This window comes from Acanthaster planci, linkage group LG10, assembly GCF_054643075.1.
Source record: "Acanthaster planci isolate LZ-2023a linkage group LG10, COTS_SCS, whole genome shotgun sequence".
In the NCBI taxonomy this organism is placed as follows: domain Eukaryota; kingdom Metazoa; phylum Echinodermata; class Asteroidea; order Valvatida; family Acanthasteridae; genus Acanthaster; species Acanthaster planci.
Window position 1 is genome coordinate 12,238,924 of NC_141786.1, and position 13,483 is coordinate 12,252,406.

Here is a 13,483-nt window from a genome sequence, read left to right on the forward strand (position 1 = left end):
ACACAGCCAACCTATGTGCAGAAAATTCCAAACAGATCACATAAAGTCCCTCAAAGTACACCAGCAACCAACCCATCTCAGAGCGGAATCACCGACCTTGACACTTCAATTGCTATGATGAGAGACTGCCAGCTAGCATGGGAGCAACTTCGTAAGATTAAGAGGTTTGTTACAAATACATGCTTAAGAAGCTCTGGTAGTAACTCGTCCATCTACACTTGCTAAGCACTGATTTCTGAAATAGACATACATGTAGCATACATGTACTATCCATACATCATTTTGAGGGGGCTATCATGCATAAATGCACAGGCAATAACAAATCCGCATACATGTGCATGCATGCATGTTTTGGGAATATTAAATGTATATGTCAAGTATGTGTATACATGTAGTAACATCTGAATTATACATGTACATCAAATTCACATGTACATGTACAGGAAAAACTACCACAAAAATGGACATATACATGTTCTAGTAAATCTTCACAATGGTACACATAAACAAGTACAGTACATCTATAAAGTGCATGTATTTGTATATGATTGCACACTGTGCTTCATGCAACACTACAAATTTAAAAATATATATTTTTATTGTACAAGGAATTTGTCCCTCGGCAGGTACCTTGGCAGCATGGGGGTTACGTTTTCATCTATGCGAAAGCGACAAAATGTGCTCCTCAACGATAACCTCACAGGAAGTCTTATTCCACTGGTCTTCCATTCTGATAAGGCCTGTGGATGCAATGGTGTAGAGTCACGAGATGTTCCCTTTGTCCACGTCAAGAATCTTAGCTACCAGGTTATGGATTACCTGGAAAGACATGAAAGGTGAGTTTTTATTTAATACTGAGATTGTGAACAATGCTCTCCCTAGAGAATTTTATCCATTGCTATGTGACATGACAACTTTACATAACTATTCTTTTACAGGTGTGGGTCTCTAACCTGGCACAATGGTGTACTCCCAAAGACTGAAGTATGGATCAAAATAGGAGGAGACAAGGGAGGTAAATCCTTCAAGATGTCCTTCCAAATAGTGAACACACATCATCCCAATTCTTTGCAGAACACTGTTGTGTTTGCTTGTTTTGAGGGTGATGACTCCATCATAAACCTTCAGACAACTTTGCCACCAGTCCTGGAGCAAGTGTCCCAACTTATTGGCCAGAAGTGGAGGTAAAATCAAAATTAAGAAATCTCTATTATTATGAAACGTGGATCGTTTGAGGATTTGTGTTTAATTGCATTACATTTATACATTTTAAGACTTACTTTGTGCCCCTTTCTTGCCTCTTCCTTCTTAACAGAGACAAAAAACTCCGCCTTTTCATCTTTGGCGACTACGAGCTGTTGACCAAGATGTATGGAATATGTAGCTGCAATGGTAAAAAAACCCACTGTTGACTAATTTTAAAATGTACAATTTTACATTTGTTGTTTTCACTATACTGCACTCATTCTGGTTAATACTTGTTCTATATCTACAGCTAGGTATTGCTGTCTCTACTGCACAACATCCAAGGACAACATGCAACTCCCAGTCACTGAGTGGGTAGCAGCAGCCCCACGAACCCTACAGTCCATTTTGGAATCCTACATGGCATATGAAGCAGATGGCTCAATAAAAGCCAGGTCCAAGGATGTTTCAATATTGAAATTGACCATGTACGTTAAACTCACTGTGTAATAAAATGGACATGTAATGTACATGTGGGCAAACATGCACAATTTGATAATCTTAAATTTACAGAATATATAAATGCATCTTCAAATGATTTCCTGTTTATTTGTATTATAAATTGTTTGTTTCTTATTAATTATATTGTACAGGTGGTTCTCCCTAGTCTTCATATATCCCTTGAAATTTTTAAGAAGCTCTTCGACATGCATGAAGCAAGATGCCACATGCTCGATTTGAAGATATTTGAATTGTTAGTCAGGCATGCAGATGAAGAGGAGGTGGAAGTACAGGCACCACAAACTTTGACCAGAAAGTTGCAAAGGAGTTCAACCGTCAAAAACAGCTTGATCAAGAGAAAACTAATAAGCAAGCTGAACTCAAGCAGATTGAAGAAGAGCTGCCCCTTTACCTCCTCCAACGCAATCTAAAGAATGCTGATCGAAAGTTTCAGCAAATGGCTAACAGGGCTTTCAATCTTCGCAACGAACTAAAGCAACTGGTGAGAATTTTGTGCATACATGTACATGTTAATCTCACAATAAATTTTATCATTCACTTAAACTATGACAATATGTAACACTAAATTTCATGATGATCTTTAGGCTTAAATTTACACGTACTTTCCATGATTGTCACAGAGCAATGAAAAAACAGACATACCAATCGGTGCAGGTCCAGTTGCTGGCAGCCTTGATGCAGTACTGAAGAGGCATCACGTCGAACGGCAGGCATACCATGGCAAAGCCTTCGTTGGTAATCACGTGCACAAGTGTTGTCAGGTAAACTACAAAAAAGTATTTCACAGATAATTAAATTTACAATATGCTTTTTTTATTGATACATGTACGTTAAAAATTGCAACCTCTCATCATTGATTTGGAACAGCCTCAAGTCATCTTTGATCTCACAAGTGAACCACGAAGAATTCTTCAGAATATGTCCTACGATGATATTCCACTGAAATGTCAGCAAGAGTTCCTTCGTGAAGCCGCTTCGATGGGGTCCAAGTTTGAGGATATTTTCCTCAAATTTGCTGACACACACCATGCGATAAACCATGCAAGGGCTTTATCACCAGATGAATTAAAGAGAGTTGGTAATTATTCAACATTCTTTTTCACTCACTCAAATAAAGCATCAATTTTTAAGTTTAGTCCAGATTCACACTTTTTTTGTTTGCAGACACATGCATCAAGGTTTTCATGACCTCCTACGGAGAGAGCTTCCCTGAATGCAGCATCACTCCCAAGATGCACTTGCTGGAGAATCATGCTGTCGAGCAGTTGTCCAGGTTTGGCGTTGGCTTTGGTCTCCTCAACGAGCAAGGAGGGGAGTTAATCCACACTGAATTCAATAGAACAGGTCGTGTTGTACAAGGGATGCGGGACGACTTGAAGCGTCTGATGACAACAATGCAACGGCATCACTTGTCAACCACCCCAGAAGTACAGACAAAAGTGTTCACACCTGCAAAACGACAAAAAGTAGAAGAGTAGTGAACATGATGCAATAGGATTTCTCACTTACATGTATACGTACAACCCAGTCCCTTGATATTGGCATATGTCAACGAGAGTATCGCAGTTGTTCACATACTTGTGTGATGGGAAATCACATATAGACCATGTTCATTCATACATACTTTGTAATGTGCTTTTCAGGTAGGAGTAATTCTGCACAATTTTGACGATATATTCAGAACCCACCTGTGGATTACTTTCTGTTTGTCCAGTCCTTTGTTTATGGTTGATAGGGATAATGCCATGGAAGTGGATCCGGGATCTGTCTTATAGCAGAGTAGGCCTACAGTGCTATACATCAGTTGTACATGTGTAGGAACTTTGAAGATAAACAGAAGGAATATATTATTAGCATCGAAATACAAACCAGAAGATTTGTGGTCCTCACATTCAATATCCATGTGGCCTAGTAATTACTTGTAGGCCTACTATTTACTAAAGCACACGTATTAATTATTGTAACATTTAATGATTTAGAATACATGTATGTGTGGTTGCACGTGCGTAAAAAATTCATTTGTAATGCACGTACATGTACATGTACTGTATACATGTATACTCGTATGTACTGTGTATAAGGTGTACATTGTAATGTACATGTACATGCACGTGTTTGTGCACGCGCACGTGCATGAGATTTTTCCAGGATGTGCTGAAAAAGGCAAAATACAATCGAAAATATCACAAAACAGCCCGCTGTCTTTTACCTTCTTTCATTCTGATCGTACTTCAATACATCTTCTTCATACGGATGCCTTGTGATTTTATGAAAGAGAACTCTGGTTTTCAAGAAAAAACTCATTTTTTCGGAGCGATCATTACTCTCTGGGTTGGCTGAATACGACGCTCCTCGACCACAGTCCACACATTTCCCGACGAATCAAAATTTAGCTTTAGGCAAAAATAATCCCGTCTAATGACAAAAACTCGGTTTTTGAGGTCCAAATTAAGAATTAAATATTTTATACTTTTACAAATATTTCAATAAAGGGTAAAAATTAAGGTGATACAAAGATATGCAAATGAGAAATTAAAATTTCCGAACGTAAACATAGACTAGCCTAGTCGCTCGCGCAGTTAGCGCAATTTTTCACTGGACAAAGCGCAGACACTGAGGGCGCACACTTTTTCTTTCCTTGCGACGGCCGTGTGGAATGGCCTTCCAGCCTCGGTGAGCTTATGTAAGGGCCTTGCCAACTCAGCAAACCCCGGCACAAAACGCCTATAATAAGACGCTAGTCCCAAGAAGCTGCGCACCTCCCGAACTGATGTCAGAACAGGCCAGTCTTTCACTTGCTGGATCTTGGCTGGGTCTGTCATCACCCCGTCAGCTGAGACAATGTGCCCAAGGTATGAGACCTCTGTCTGAAACAGTTGGCACTTCTTAGGTTGAAACTTGAGTCCAGCCTCCCTTATTCTTGTCAGTATCAGCTCTAGGCGCTCCATGTGTTCCTGAAATGATCTGCTGTAGACACTTATGTCATCCAGGTACACGAGGCACATTTGCCACTGCAAACCTTGGAGCACACGGTCCATTACACGCTCGAATGTGGAAGGCGCATTGCACAGTCCGAAGGGCATAACTTCGAACTGATACAAACCGCTGGGGGTGGAAAAAGGCCGTTTTTTCTTTATGGTCAGGGTCCATTGGCACCTGCCAATATCCTGCCAATATCCCGAGGCAAGATCAAAAGTAGAGAAGAACCTGGACCCAGACAACATGTCGATTATCTCATCTATGCGAGGAAGGGGATATGCGTTCTTCCTTGTTATGGCGTTCAGCCGCCGGTAATCGACGCAGAACAGCATCTTCCCATTCTTTTTCCGGACCAGGACAACGGGTGTGGCCCAAGGCCCCGTAGCAGGTGTGATGATTCCCCTTTTCAACATGGATTCTATCTCAGTATCGGCAACTTCTTTCTGATGAATTGGTAAGCGCCTCGGTCTTTGTTTTATGGGAGCTGCATTCCTGGTCTCTATCCGGTGTCTAGCTAGGTCGGTCTGCCCGAGGTCGCCTTCATGTTTAGCAAACTGGTCCGGAAATTTTAAAAGGAGACCCTTCAACTGGTGACTTTCCTGCTGGCTGAGTAGCTTGGAGGACCGGCCTTGCAGGTGTTCGGGCACAGTGGAGTTGTTCGAGCATTCTAGAGTTTCATTCTCCCCCTGGACAGCCGTTCTAACAGCTCCCGCTTGTTCTAAGGGGCTGTCTTCTGTGGTGAGAGAGGGGCCAATAGCTTCTATTACATTGAACGTGGCTGCTGTGGTTCCTTTATAAAGGACTACTCGTTCCCTTCCCGGATTGAGCAGGCGGAGGGGTATGGCATCGGTATCAGTGCTCACTACTATTGGTGCTACCATTACGTTACTCTTGTTGGCAAGTGTTTCAGATGCTTCAACTATCCCGCAGGAAACAGTTATGCCACTACATTCAAGACTTCCCGCAACAAGCATTACTGTCCCATGAGGCACTACGACTGTTTCCAAAACAGTCACCCGACAGGTTTGCTGTCTGTCAGCCGTCTCCCTTAGAGGCAGCATAATTCCTCCCTACTCGAGACATCTGTTTGTGACATCTATCACACATTGCTGTCTGTCAGCCGTCTCCCTTAGAGGCAGCATATCTATCACACATTGCTCATTTTTCATGAAGTCCAATCCCAGTAGCACATCACTTCCAAGCGAAGCTACAATGAACCGATGTTTTACACAGTTTCCTGCCAACTGTAACTCAGCTTCTACTTCGCCAGCAATAGGGCAAGACTTGCCATCCGCCAGCTGAACCTTAATATCAGTGGCTGTCAGCATGGCTTGATTCTCCTCAGACCATTTCCGGACAATCTTGTCTGACAAGAGAGACACTGTAGCCCCCGTGTCCACCAGTGCGTCGACACTAACTTTATTAACAAAAACATCTAAGTGCAGTCCTTTCCCGACCACAGCAGCAACGTTCTCAGCTTGCATTTCAAAATTGGGCCCCTCTTTTTCTGCTGTCCCTTGGCCCTCAGGAACAGCTCCTACTGGTTTTCCTGGCTCTGTGGTTTGCCAGATGCCCCCTTATTGTCCTTTGCTGTTTGTCCTTGCCCGTTCTCCTGAGCTCCCTTTGTTCCTGATTCTGGGCATTTTGCTTTAATATGACCAAACTGCTGGCACCAGAAGCATTGGACGCCCTTCTTAGCAGATTTCCTTTGTTCCAAGCGGCCTTCTTGGTGTCGTCTACTTGTTTTCCTAGTTTCTTCAGTTGTTCCATGATATCTGTGAGTTGTCGCTGTATATCCGTTGCTGCAGCATTGGCTTCGCTGGTTGGTTTTTCAGCCTGAACTGCTTCTACAGTGGCACTTCTGACCTTTCTAACATCTGCAGATCGACGTTCCTTCTCGGCCTTGTACAGTGCCTCCAGTTCCACAGCAGCTGCCACGGCTTCATCAAGCGAACTGGTTCTCATCTGGATGATTCTCGTGCGTACTTCACTGTCGAGGAGCGCATCCAGAAAGTGGTCTCGTCCCATTCTGTCGCGGCTATCCTCCGGTAAGTCGGCGTAAACTTTCTCCACGAGCTGTCAAACTTCCTCTGCCATCTCCGCCAGGCTTTCTTATGGTTTCCGTCGTCGATTCCGGAGCTGCGCTCGGTGAAGTTCCTTCCTGCCTAAGGGGTTAAACCGGGACTCCAAAGACTTCACAAGCCGCTTGTAATCCTTTGCTTCAGCCTGCAGACTACTCAGTCTGCAGTGCTGACCCTGTTAACAGCACAGCAAGGTACTGGCATTTTGCCTTGTCGTCCCATCCGTTTATTGCAGCACACATCTCAAAGTGCTTAAGGTAAGGCTTCCATGGTGTCTTACCATCGTAGCGGTCCGGTTTGATGATTGGTCTTTCCTTTGCCGAGTGGCTCTTTTCCAGCTTAACCTCCCCCGTCGCCTTTTCACTTTTAGGGGTTGATAGTACCGGGGGTTTGGTTTGTCCAGTTGCCTTCTCTTGGGCCCCAGTGTGGCCAGGGGCTGCTGACATGATGGGCGATAATCCTAGCGTTTGGTTAATTGGTGGGCGGATAGTGCCTTTTGTGTCGACTGGTGGCGTGTAACCTTGGATCTGAGGCAAATCAGTCTCTCCGTCTTCACAGTTCCTCTGCCAATTGTCGAATGTGCTGGGCTGGTCGGGTAGTGTCGCCGGCAGGTCAAAATTTCTCCCATTCAGGTTCTGTCCAGGCCAGAAAGTTTCTGTAGGAGGGGTCGCAAAAGGAACTTCCTTTGACCATCCACGTGGGTTCCGACCCACCACCTCTACCCGTGGCAAGCCACTGGCCTGGTCAATAGAACTCGCTCTGTCCTCATTTGTCCTGCAAACTGAGGGCCTATTTTCCTTGGGGTTTAACTGGTTCGCAGAGGAAGTGAGAGTGGACCCAACAGTCGCTTGCAGGCTTTCAACATTTCCTGGTGCCCCGATTGGACCAACCCAGCTGGCCCCCATCGCCTGCCACCCTCTGCTTCTGTTTTCGAAAAACAGAGGTTCTCCAGTTACGCCCAAACTTCCCGCAATACCCACACCCGAGTCCTGCCACGTGTTGTATTTGGGGGTCTGTTTTGTTACCAGTCGGGGGTTCCCTTCTTGTTTACTCAGGATCACTTCGTCCTTAACATGGTTGAATCTTCAACCCGTGTATTTTGCATTATGACTATTGGGCTTTAATCCGGCTAAAAAAAGGCAAACCGGGCGGTTGGCTCCAGTTGGTCAACTCCGGGCGGTCGGCTCCGGACGGTCGGGCTCCGGGCGGTCAGCTCCGGTTAGTTGGTTCCGGGCAGTTAGCGTGGTCCAACGTGTGACTCCTAAGCCACACACACACATGTACACACAGCAGTTCGGTATGCACCACTACCGCGTTTTACTGGACAAGCAACCCAAGGTACATGTACGTCGTCACGGCTCGGTAACTCCACTGCCGTCTTCCGCTCAAAGGCCACCCGTTGTTCCCTACCACGGCTCGGTAAACACCACTGCTGCTTTCCGAGGTAATTTTTCAGGTAAATTCTGTCAATCATGCAAGAACATGGGGACACAATCCCGCCGCTGCCGCCAGTGTAACGCGCTCGACGCGGCCTAAGGTTTCACTGGATTAGGTACGGTGCAGATTGTAGACAGACAGGACAGAGATGGCACGTATAACTGAAGAAATAATTACCAACACACAATTCTACGGGTTTGAATGATTTATTGCGTCTCTGTTTCTTGGGAACTTACAACTTTCTCAGCCAATTTGGGGGCGGCGGTGTAGGTCGGACACGGACGTGAGAGCAATCTTGCTTCGTTGAGAGCCAGCCAGAGAGTGTTTCACGCAGCTTATTTCGCGCCGCACCACGACCAGTTCGCGCGCCAGTTGCATGGCAACCCGCGGTAAACAAGGGGTGATCACGCACGCAGCGCATTTCAAGCCGTGCTCGCTACAATATCAATATAACACTATATACTTTTTCCTGTTACATACATGTGCACGTATCATCAGTACGTGCATAACAAAGTAGTCCAAACAGACTAATAATCCCAAGAAATTAGATCACATAGTAAAACAGTCACACATACCTCTGATTCAGTATTCTTGGAACTCTCCTCTTCAAAACAGTATAATGAATACTACATTAATACCAATGACACATTGACAATGAATACAATATAGTCACCTAGGAATGTGGCCATAGCTGAAGGAGGGTGCAGGAGTGGAGAAGACTATTTTCTAAACTACGTTTGAGTTGAAAAACAAGTTGAAATGCGAATATGGCTTTAACAATCGTCTGTGACGATCTCGGGGCCGTGATTCCTCAACATCTAAAAGACAAAATTTGGAGGGGGGAGAACGTAGCATTCGGAACCTTGTTGAAGTCGTCGCGCGGCACGAGCTTGGATAATTCCTTTGACGAGATGCGTTTTACAATCGGGTCCAATGAGTCCCCACATTGGCAGATTCGTCCGCATAAGTAGGCTCCGCGTATTATGTCTATCGAACAGTGGACGTCAGCGTTTCTAGTTTTTGGATCTGTGTATTTGTTGCGATATCCTACCCACGCTTGTTCGTTACTGCAGTACGCAGACAGTATTCGATCTGCAGCATTTCGTTATGTGGGGTATGGTTGGCGCGAGTACGACATCCAGTTTCGATTGCGTCAGGCGTGTGTGCCGTCGCGCTCTTAGGCAACTATTGATGCCGAACTTTGGCTGGTACTGCTTGGTGAGCCCGTTTCGCACCAGCATAATTTTAGTCCGTACCAGCAACGTAAGCGTGCCCCCTCCACTGCCGCCAACCCCTGGTCCGATTTTGCAATCAGTGCAATCGCCCCTTGTGTCGCAGCTTCCCGCATAGCTGCTCCACCTGCAAGGCATTTGGCCACCCTGCAACCCGTTGTCGGGGAAACTCACAGTCTCGCGACACAGCGCGGGTGCTGGCAGCTGGCATCATCCCCAGTAAAACTAAGTAGTATGCTCCCTTTTTTACGGGCTTACCCCAACACTCAGGACTCCCACATTTTGCAAGAAGGTTTTTACGCGGTTTCATGGTAGGCTATTCAAGTACCAGGGTTGCTCGCAAACATCCCAACATTCTGCAGTCAAAAATTGATCGTGAAGTTGCTTTGGGTCGCGTTGCTGGCCCGTTTTTGTCCCAGCCTCTTCCTCATTTCCGTTGTTCACCTATGGGCCTGGTGCCCAAACAGACTTTGGCTGAATTTCGGTTAATCCATAATTTGTCGTCCCCTATCGGCAGATCGGTGAATGATTTCATTGATCCCGCAGACACCACCGTTTCATAGACTAGTTTTATTGAGGCGATAACTATGATGGCAGGTTTACCAGGCAGTGCCCTGATGGCTAAGTTGGATATCGTTTACTTCCCGTCCATCCAAGCGATTTTGATATGCTTGGTCTTCCCCATAACGGCCAATTTTATTTTTGTTTTCGATAAATGCATGCCTATGGGCTGTGCTGTATCCTGTGTTACTTTCGAGCGGTTCAGTATTTTCTGTGATTACTGTACTCGTAAGGTGGCCGAATCTCCTAACACTGTGCATTATTTGGATGATTTCCTGTTCGTTTGTGCTAGTCATGACGAGTGCGCACGTTCCCTCCAATCTTTCAGAGTAGTTTGTCGATTCAGGGTACCCATCGCGGAAGAAAAAAAACGAAGGTCCAGCTACGAACCTCACTTTCCTGGGTTTAGGGATCGATACGGTTGGCACGACAGATTCAAATCCCGACTGATAAGCAAGTTGCTTTACAAAATACGATTGTTAGTGTGCTCGATCAGAAGAAAATCACGCTGCGCAATCTTAAGTCCCTGCTAGGTCGTGTCAATTTTGTTTGTAATGCGGTAAGACCTGGTATGGCCTTTCACCGTCGTTTGCATGATCTAGCTACGGGTATCTCCAAACATCAACACAAAATTCGCATCACTTTAGCAGTTTTGGTCACATTTCAGCGCAACGATAATGTTTCCAGATTCGGTACGATACATTAGTGACCAGTTGCACATGTACACAGATGCTTCTGCTGAAATTGGTTTGGGTCTTACTTTGCTGCGCACTGGTGTCAAGGGAAGTTAGTGGCCCAAGCATGTACAAAGTCAGCGCCTTTCTATATTGCCTGCTTGGAGTTGTTCCCTATTGTGCTACCGGTCCAGCAGTGGGCTGTCCAATTGCATAATAAACGTGTGACATTTTGGTGTAAAAATCAGGCTGTAGTTAGTGTCATCAACAGACAAACGTCTAAATGTCAATTATGTTGCATTTGGTGCGCCGCCTCGTGGTGAAATGTCTCACATATAATATCCACTGCAGACCGCAATATGACCCCCTTGCCTGACAACCGGTGGAGTGTTTTCAGTTAGAGGTCCAGAGTCTTTTTCATGACGCGGTGGCCCCCGCACAAACTTGTCTTATGAGAGGGCTTGGCATCTTTTTCAACGGTTTAGTCTAACCCATGGTTTCGACGCCGCTCCCCCTCCCTGCTTCAGATAGTTCGATTTATTGCATTTTGTCGGTATCTGGGTATGCCCCACAACGATCACCTCTTACGTCTCGGGGGCTTCCTCCAATTTGCAGTTAATAAGTTATCCTGATTTAACTAAGCATTTTCTGGTTAAACGTTTAGTGGAAGGATGTCGTAGGCGTAGTAGTCTGATATTTTATGTCGTATAGTCCCAGCCTTGCAGGCCGTTTGCGTTAGTAATTTCGATGCTCAGTTTTTCCGAGCAGCTTCCTTATTTGCGTTTTTTGGTTCCTTCGATTTGGGGAATTTACTGCCCAATCTCACCAATTTTCTAGCCCGTTGTTACCGTTAAAGACTCCCCTTTAAGGGTCGAACTTATCCTACGTCACTCGAAAGAAGATCAATATGGCCATGGTTATGTAGGTTCCATCCCAGCAGCGCATAGCCGGCACATGATGTGCCCCGTCCGGGCGACTTTGTCCTATCTTGCCTGTTCGCATCCCCCATAGCCCGTTTTTGTCACATTTTGATGGGCGTCCTGTCACGCGTTACCAATTTGTCGTGGTACTCCGTCGTGCCCTTGAGTTTATAGGGCTTTACGACGCCAGATTTACTTCTCATTCTTTTCGCATAGGGGCAGTTACGTCTGCGGCTATTGCAGGTGTGTCTGAGGATGATGTTAAAATTTTGGGGCGTTGGAAGTCCGGGGCTTACCGACGTTACATTCAGATTCCCCCAGCTACTTTTCGTGGAACGCTACATGTTGTATTAGCTTAAGTACTTAGGTCGTGTTTTGTTCCGATTTTCTTTTCATTTTTCTTGCAGGAATTGGCCCTGCCAAGCCAACTGTGTGGGTCATTGGGGACGGCTGTTTGTGTGCTGGTATACTCGTGTGGCGGGGTTATCGCCCTGGGGAGAGCGTCTTAGTCAGCTGGCTAGATCCACTGGATGGGACGGCGAAGACTCCAGATGTTCCAGTTCTCCGATTTCCTGTTGGAAGCCTGGTCAGTAGTTCTGATCTTACCTGACGCCATCATGCTGCAGTTTGGCGCCAACGACCTGGGGCTTGTACACAACAGCACGGCAGTGCATCAATTTGACCAGAGAAGCACTGCCGCATACTGTCAATTTTTATTCCGAGTTTCTGCCCCGGCAGACACACCCTCACGCCCTAAAGCAGAGTTCCCTTCAGCGTATGCGACGTTCGCTGAACGCGCACGTTCATTCATTATTTCAAAATGCTCATGGGGGTGTTATTTGGCGAGAGGGGAGCATTTTCATATGTTGTATCTGCCAATGTATTTTGCGCAGACCATGCGTTCAGACCCCCTGTGAGCACAATTTCTGTGCAGTCTGCCCGACTTCATACTTCCAGCATACATTCAAGCGTGGCATATCAAGTTTGCCGTGTCCAGTGTGCAAGGCTGACACAAAGTACGAACAAATCACAAAGAGTCCCTTCGTACTGACAGTACAACTCGACAACCTGCTGGTTATTTGTAGCAAGTGCCAAAAAATTGGAAAATTGGAAGAGGTCATCAATCATGCATGCGGTCCAATTAATCCACTTATTCCAAAGTTCACAATCGTCAAGGCAGCACAAATTCAATCGAATGAATCTGAAACAGAAAAAATTGCTGAAGCTGCAAAAGTACTGAAAGACCTGACCAACTGCCACAAGCATGGAGACCCCATACCGAAAATTGTTGAAGATGTTGCTGACAAGTGGACTTGGCTCAAGCTAAATCGTGCAACTGCAATAACAACTGGTGGTCGGGTAAGATTTTCATTTCATGATAAAACTTTAACTTTATTATAAAACCAATCTAAGTTATTTAAAACATGCCAGTACATGTACAATAAGAGTGAAGCTTCATCACGACTGCAAATTTGATGATAATTGAAATAGTGAATTAAATAACCACAGGACCTAATTGCATAAATACTAAACACAGTAGATCAATTCATTAGTTAAAATACATTCTTATTACAAAGGGAGATGTATCTGTTAAATATTTCACATGTAACATGGATCAAACTGGCCAATGCAATTTTACTATCTTTTAAACAGCCTGCACATATACAAGTAACACAAAGAAGTCAACTGTACCCTCTGATCGTATGGAATCCACTGATGCTGGCACAAAGACTCGGCCATTATCAGCAGAAACTTCCCTCATTATGATGCGAGACTGCAAACTGGCTTGGACTCAGCTTAGGAAATTGAGAAGGTACAGTACGAGATACATGTAACAGTGGTGGGAATCCAATCCAATAAGTGATACTGCATATTGTGTGAAAATCACATGT

General features: G+C 45.1%; 2 protein-coding genes, 2 long non-coding RNA genes and 1 pseudogene across 6 annotated transcripts in view; 4 read left to right on the top strand and 1 right to left on the bottom strand.

The window, feature by feature from the left end:
• The window catches only part of LOC147797773 (uncharacterized), a 461,720-nt gene that overhangs the window by 300,176 nt on the left and 148,061 nt on the right, over positions 1 to 13,483 (bottom strand). The gene's annotated exons all lie outside the window — the stretch shown is intronic.
• The window catches only part of LOC110986752 (uncharacterized), a 152,281-nt gene that overhangs the window by 84,265 nt on the left and 54,533 nt on the right, over positions 1 to 13,483 (top strand). The window lies entirely within an intron of this gene.
• Positions 89 to 1,926, top strand: LOC147797782 (uncharacterized). Of its 2 annotated transcripts, XM_087142152.1 has the most exons (6): positions 89 to 164; positions 627 to 836; positions 939 to 1,184; positions 1,316 to 1,392; positions 1,496 to 1,673; positions 1,839 to 1,926. In XM_087142152.1, the coding sequence occupies exons 1-6, from the start codon at positions 115 to 117 to the stop codon at positions 1,924 to 1,926; spliced, it is 849 nt and encodes a 282-aa protein (XP_086998278.1). In that variant the 5' UTR covers positions 89 to 114. The 2 variants fall into 2 exon arrangements, with proteins under 2 accessions (XP_086998278.1, XP_086998277.1); XM_087142151.1 differs by lacking the exon at positions 89 to 164 and having other exon boundaries at positions 430 to 836.
• On the top strand, positions 2,105 to 3,900 carry LOC110990113 (uncharacterized). The gene is made up of 4 exons (XM_022254952.2): positions 2,105 to 2,188; positions 2,328 to 2,468; positions 2,575 to 2,785; positions 2,872 to 3,900. Exons 1-4 carry the CDS (start codon positions 2,144 to 2,146, stop codon positions 3,183 to 3,185), a joined length of 711 nt encoding a protein of 236 aa, XP_022110644.2. The 5' UTR covers positions 2,105 to 2,143; the 3' UTR covers positions 3,186 to 3,900.
• On the top strand, positions 8,596 to 13,327 carry LOC147797783 (uncharacterized; annotated as a pseudogene). The gene is made up of 2 exons (XR_015426670.1): positions 8,596 to 12,950; positions 13,245 to 13,327. The product of XR_015426670.1 is annotated as an uncharacterized LOC147797783 (transcript).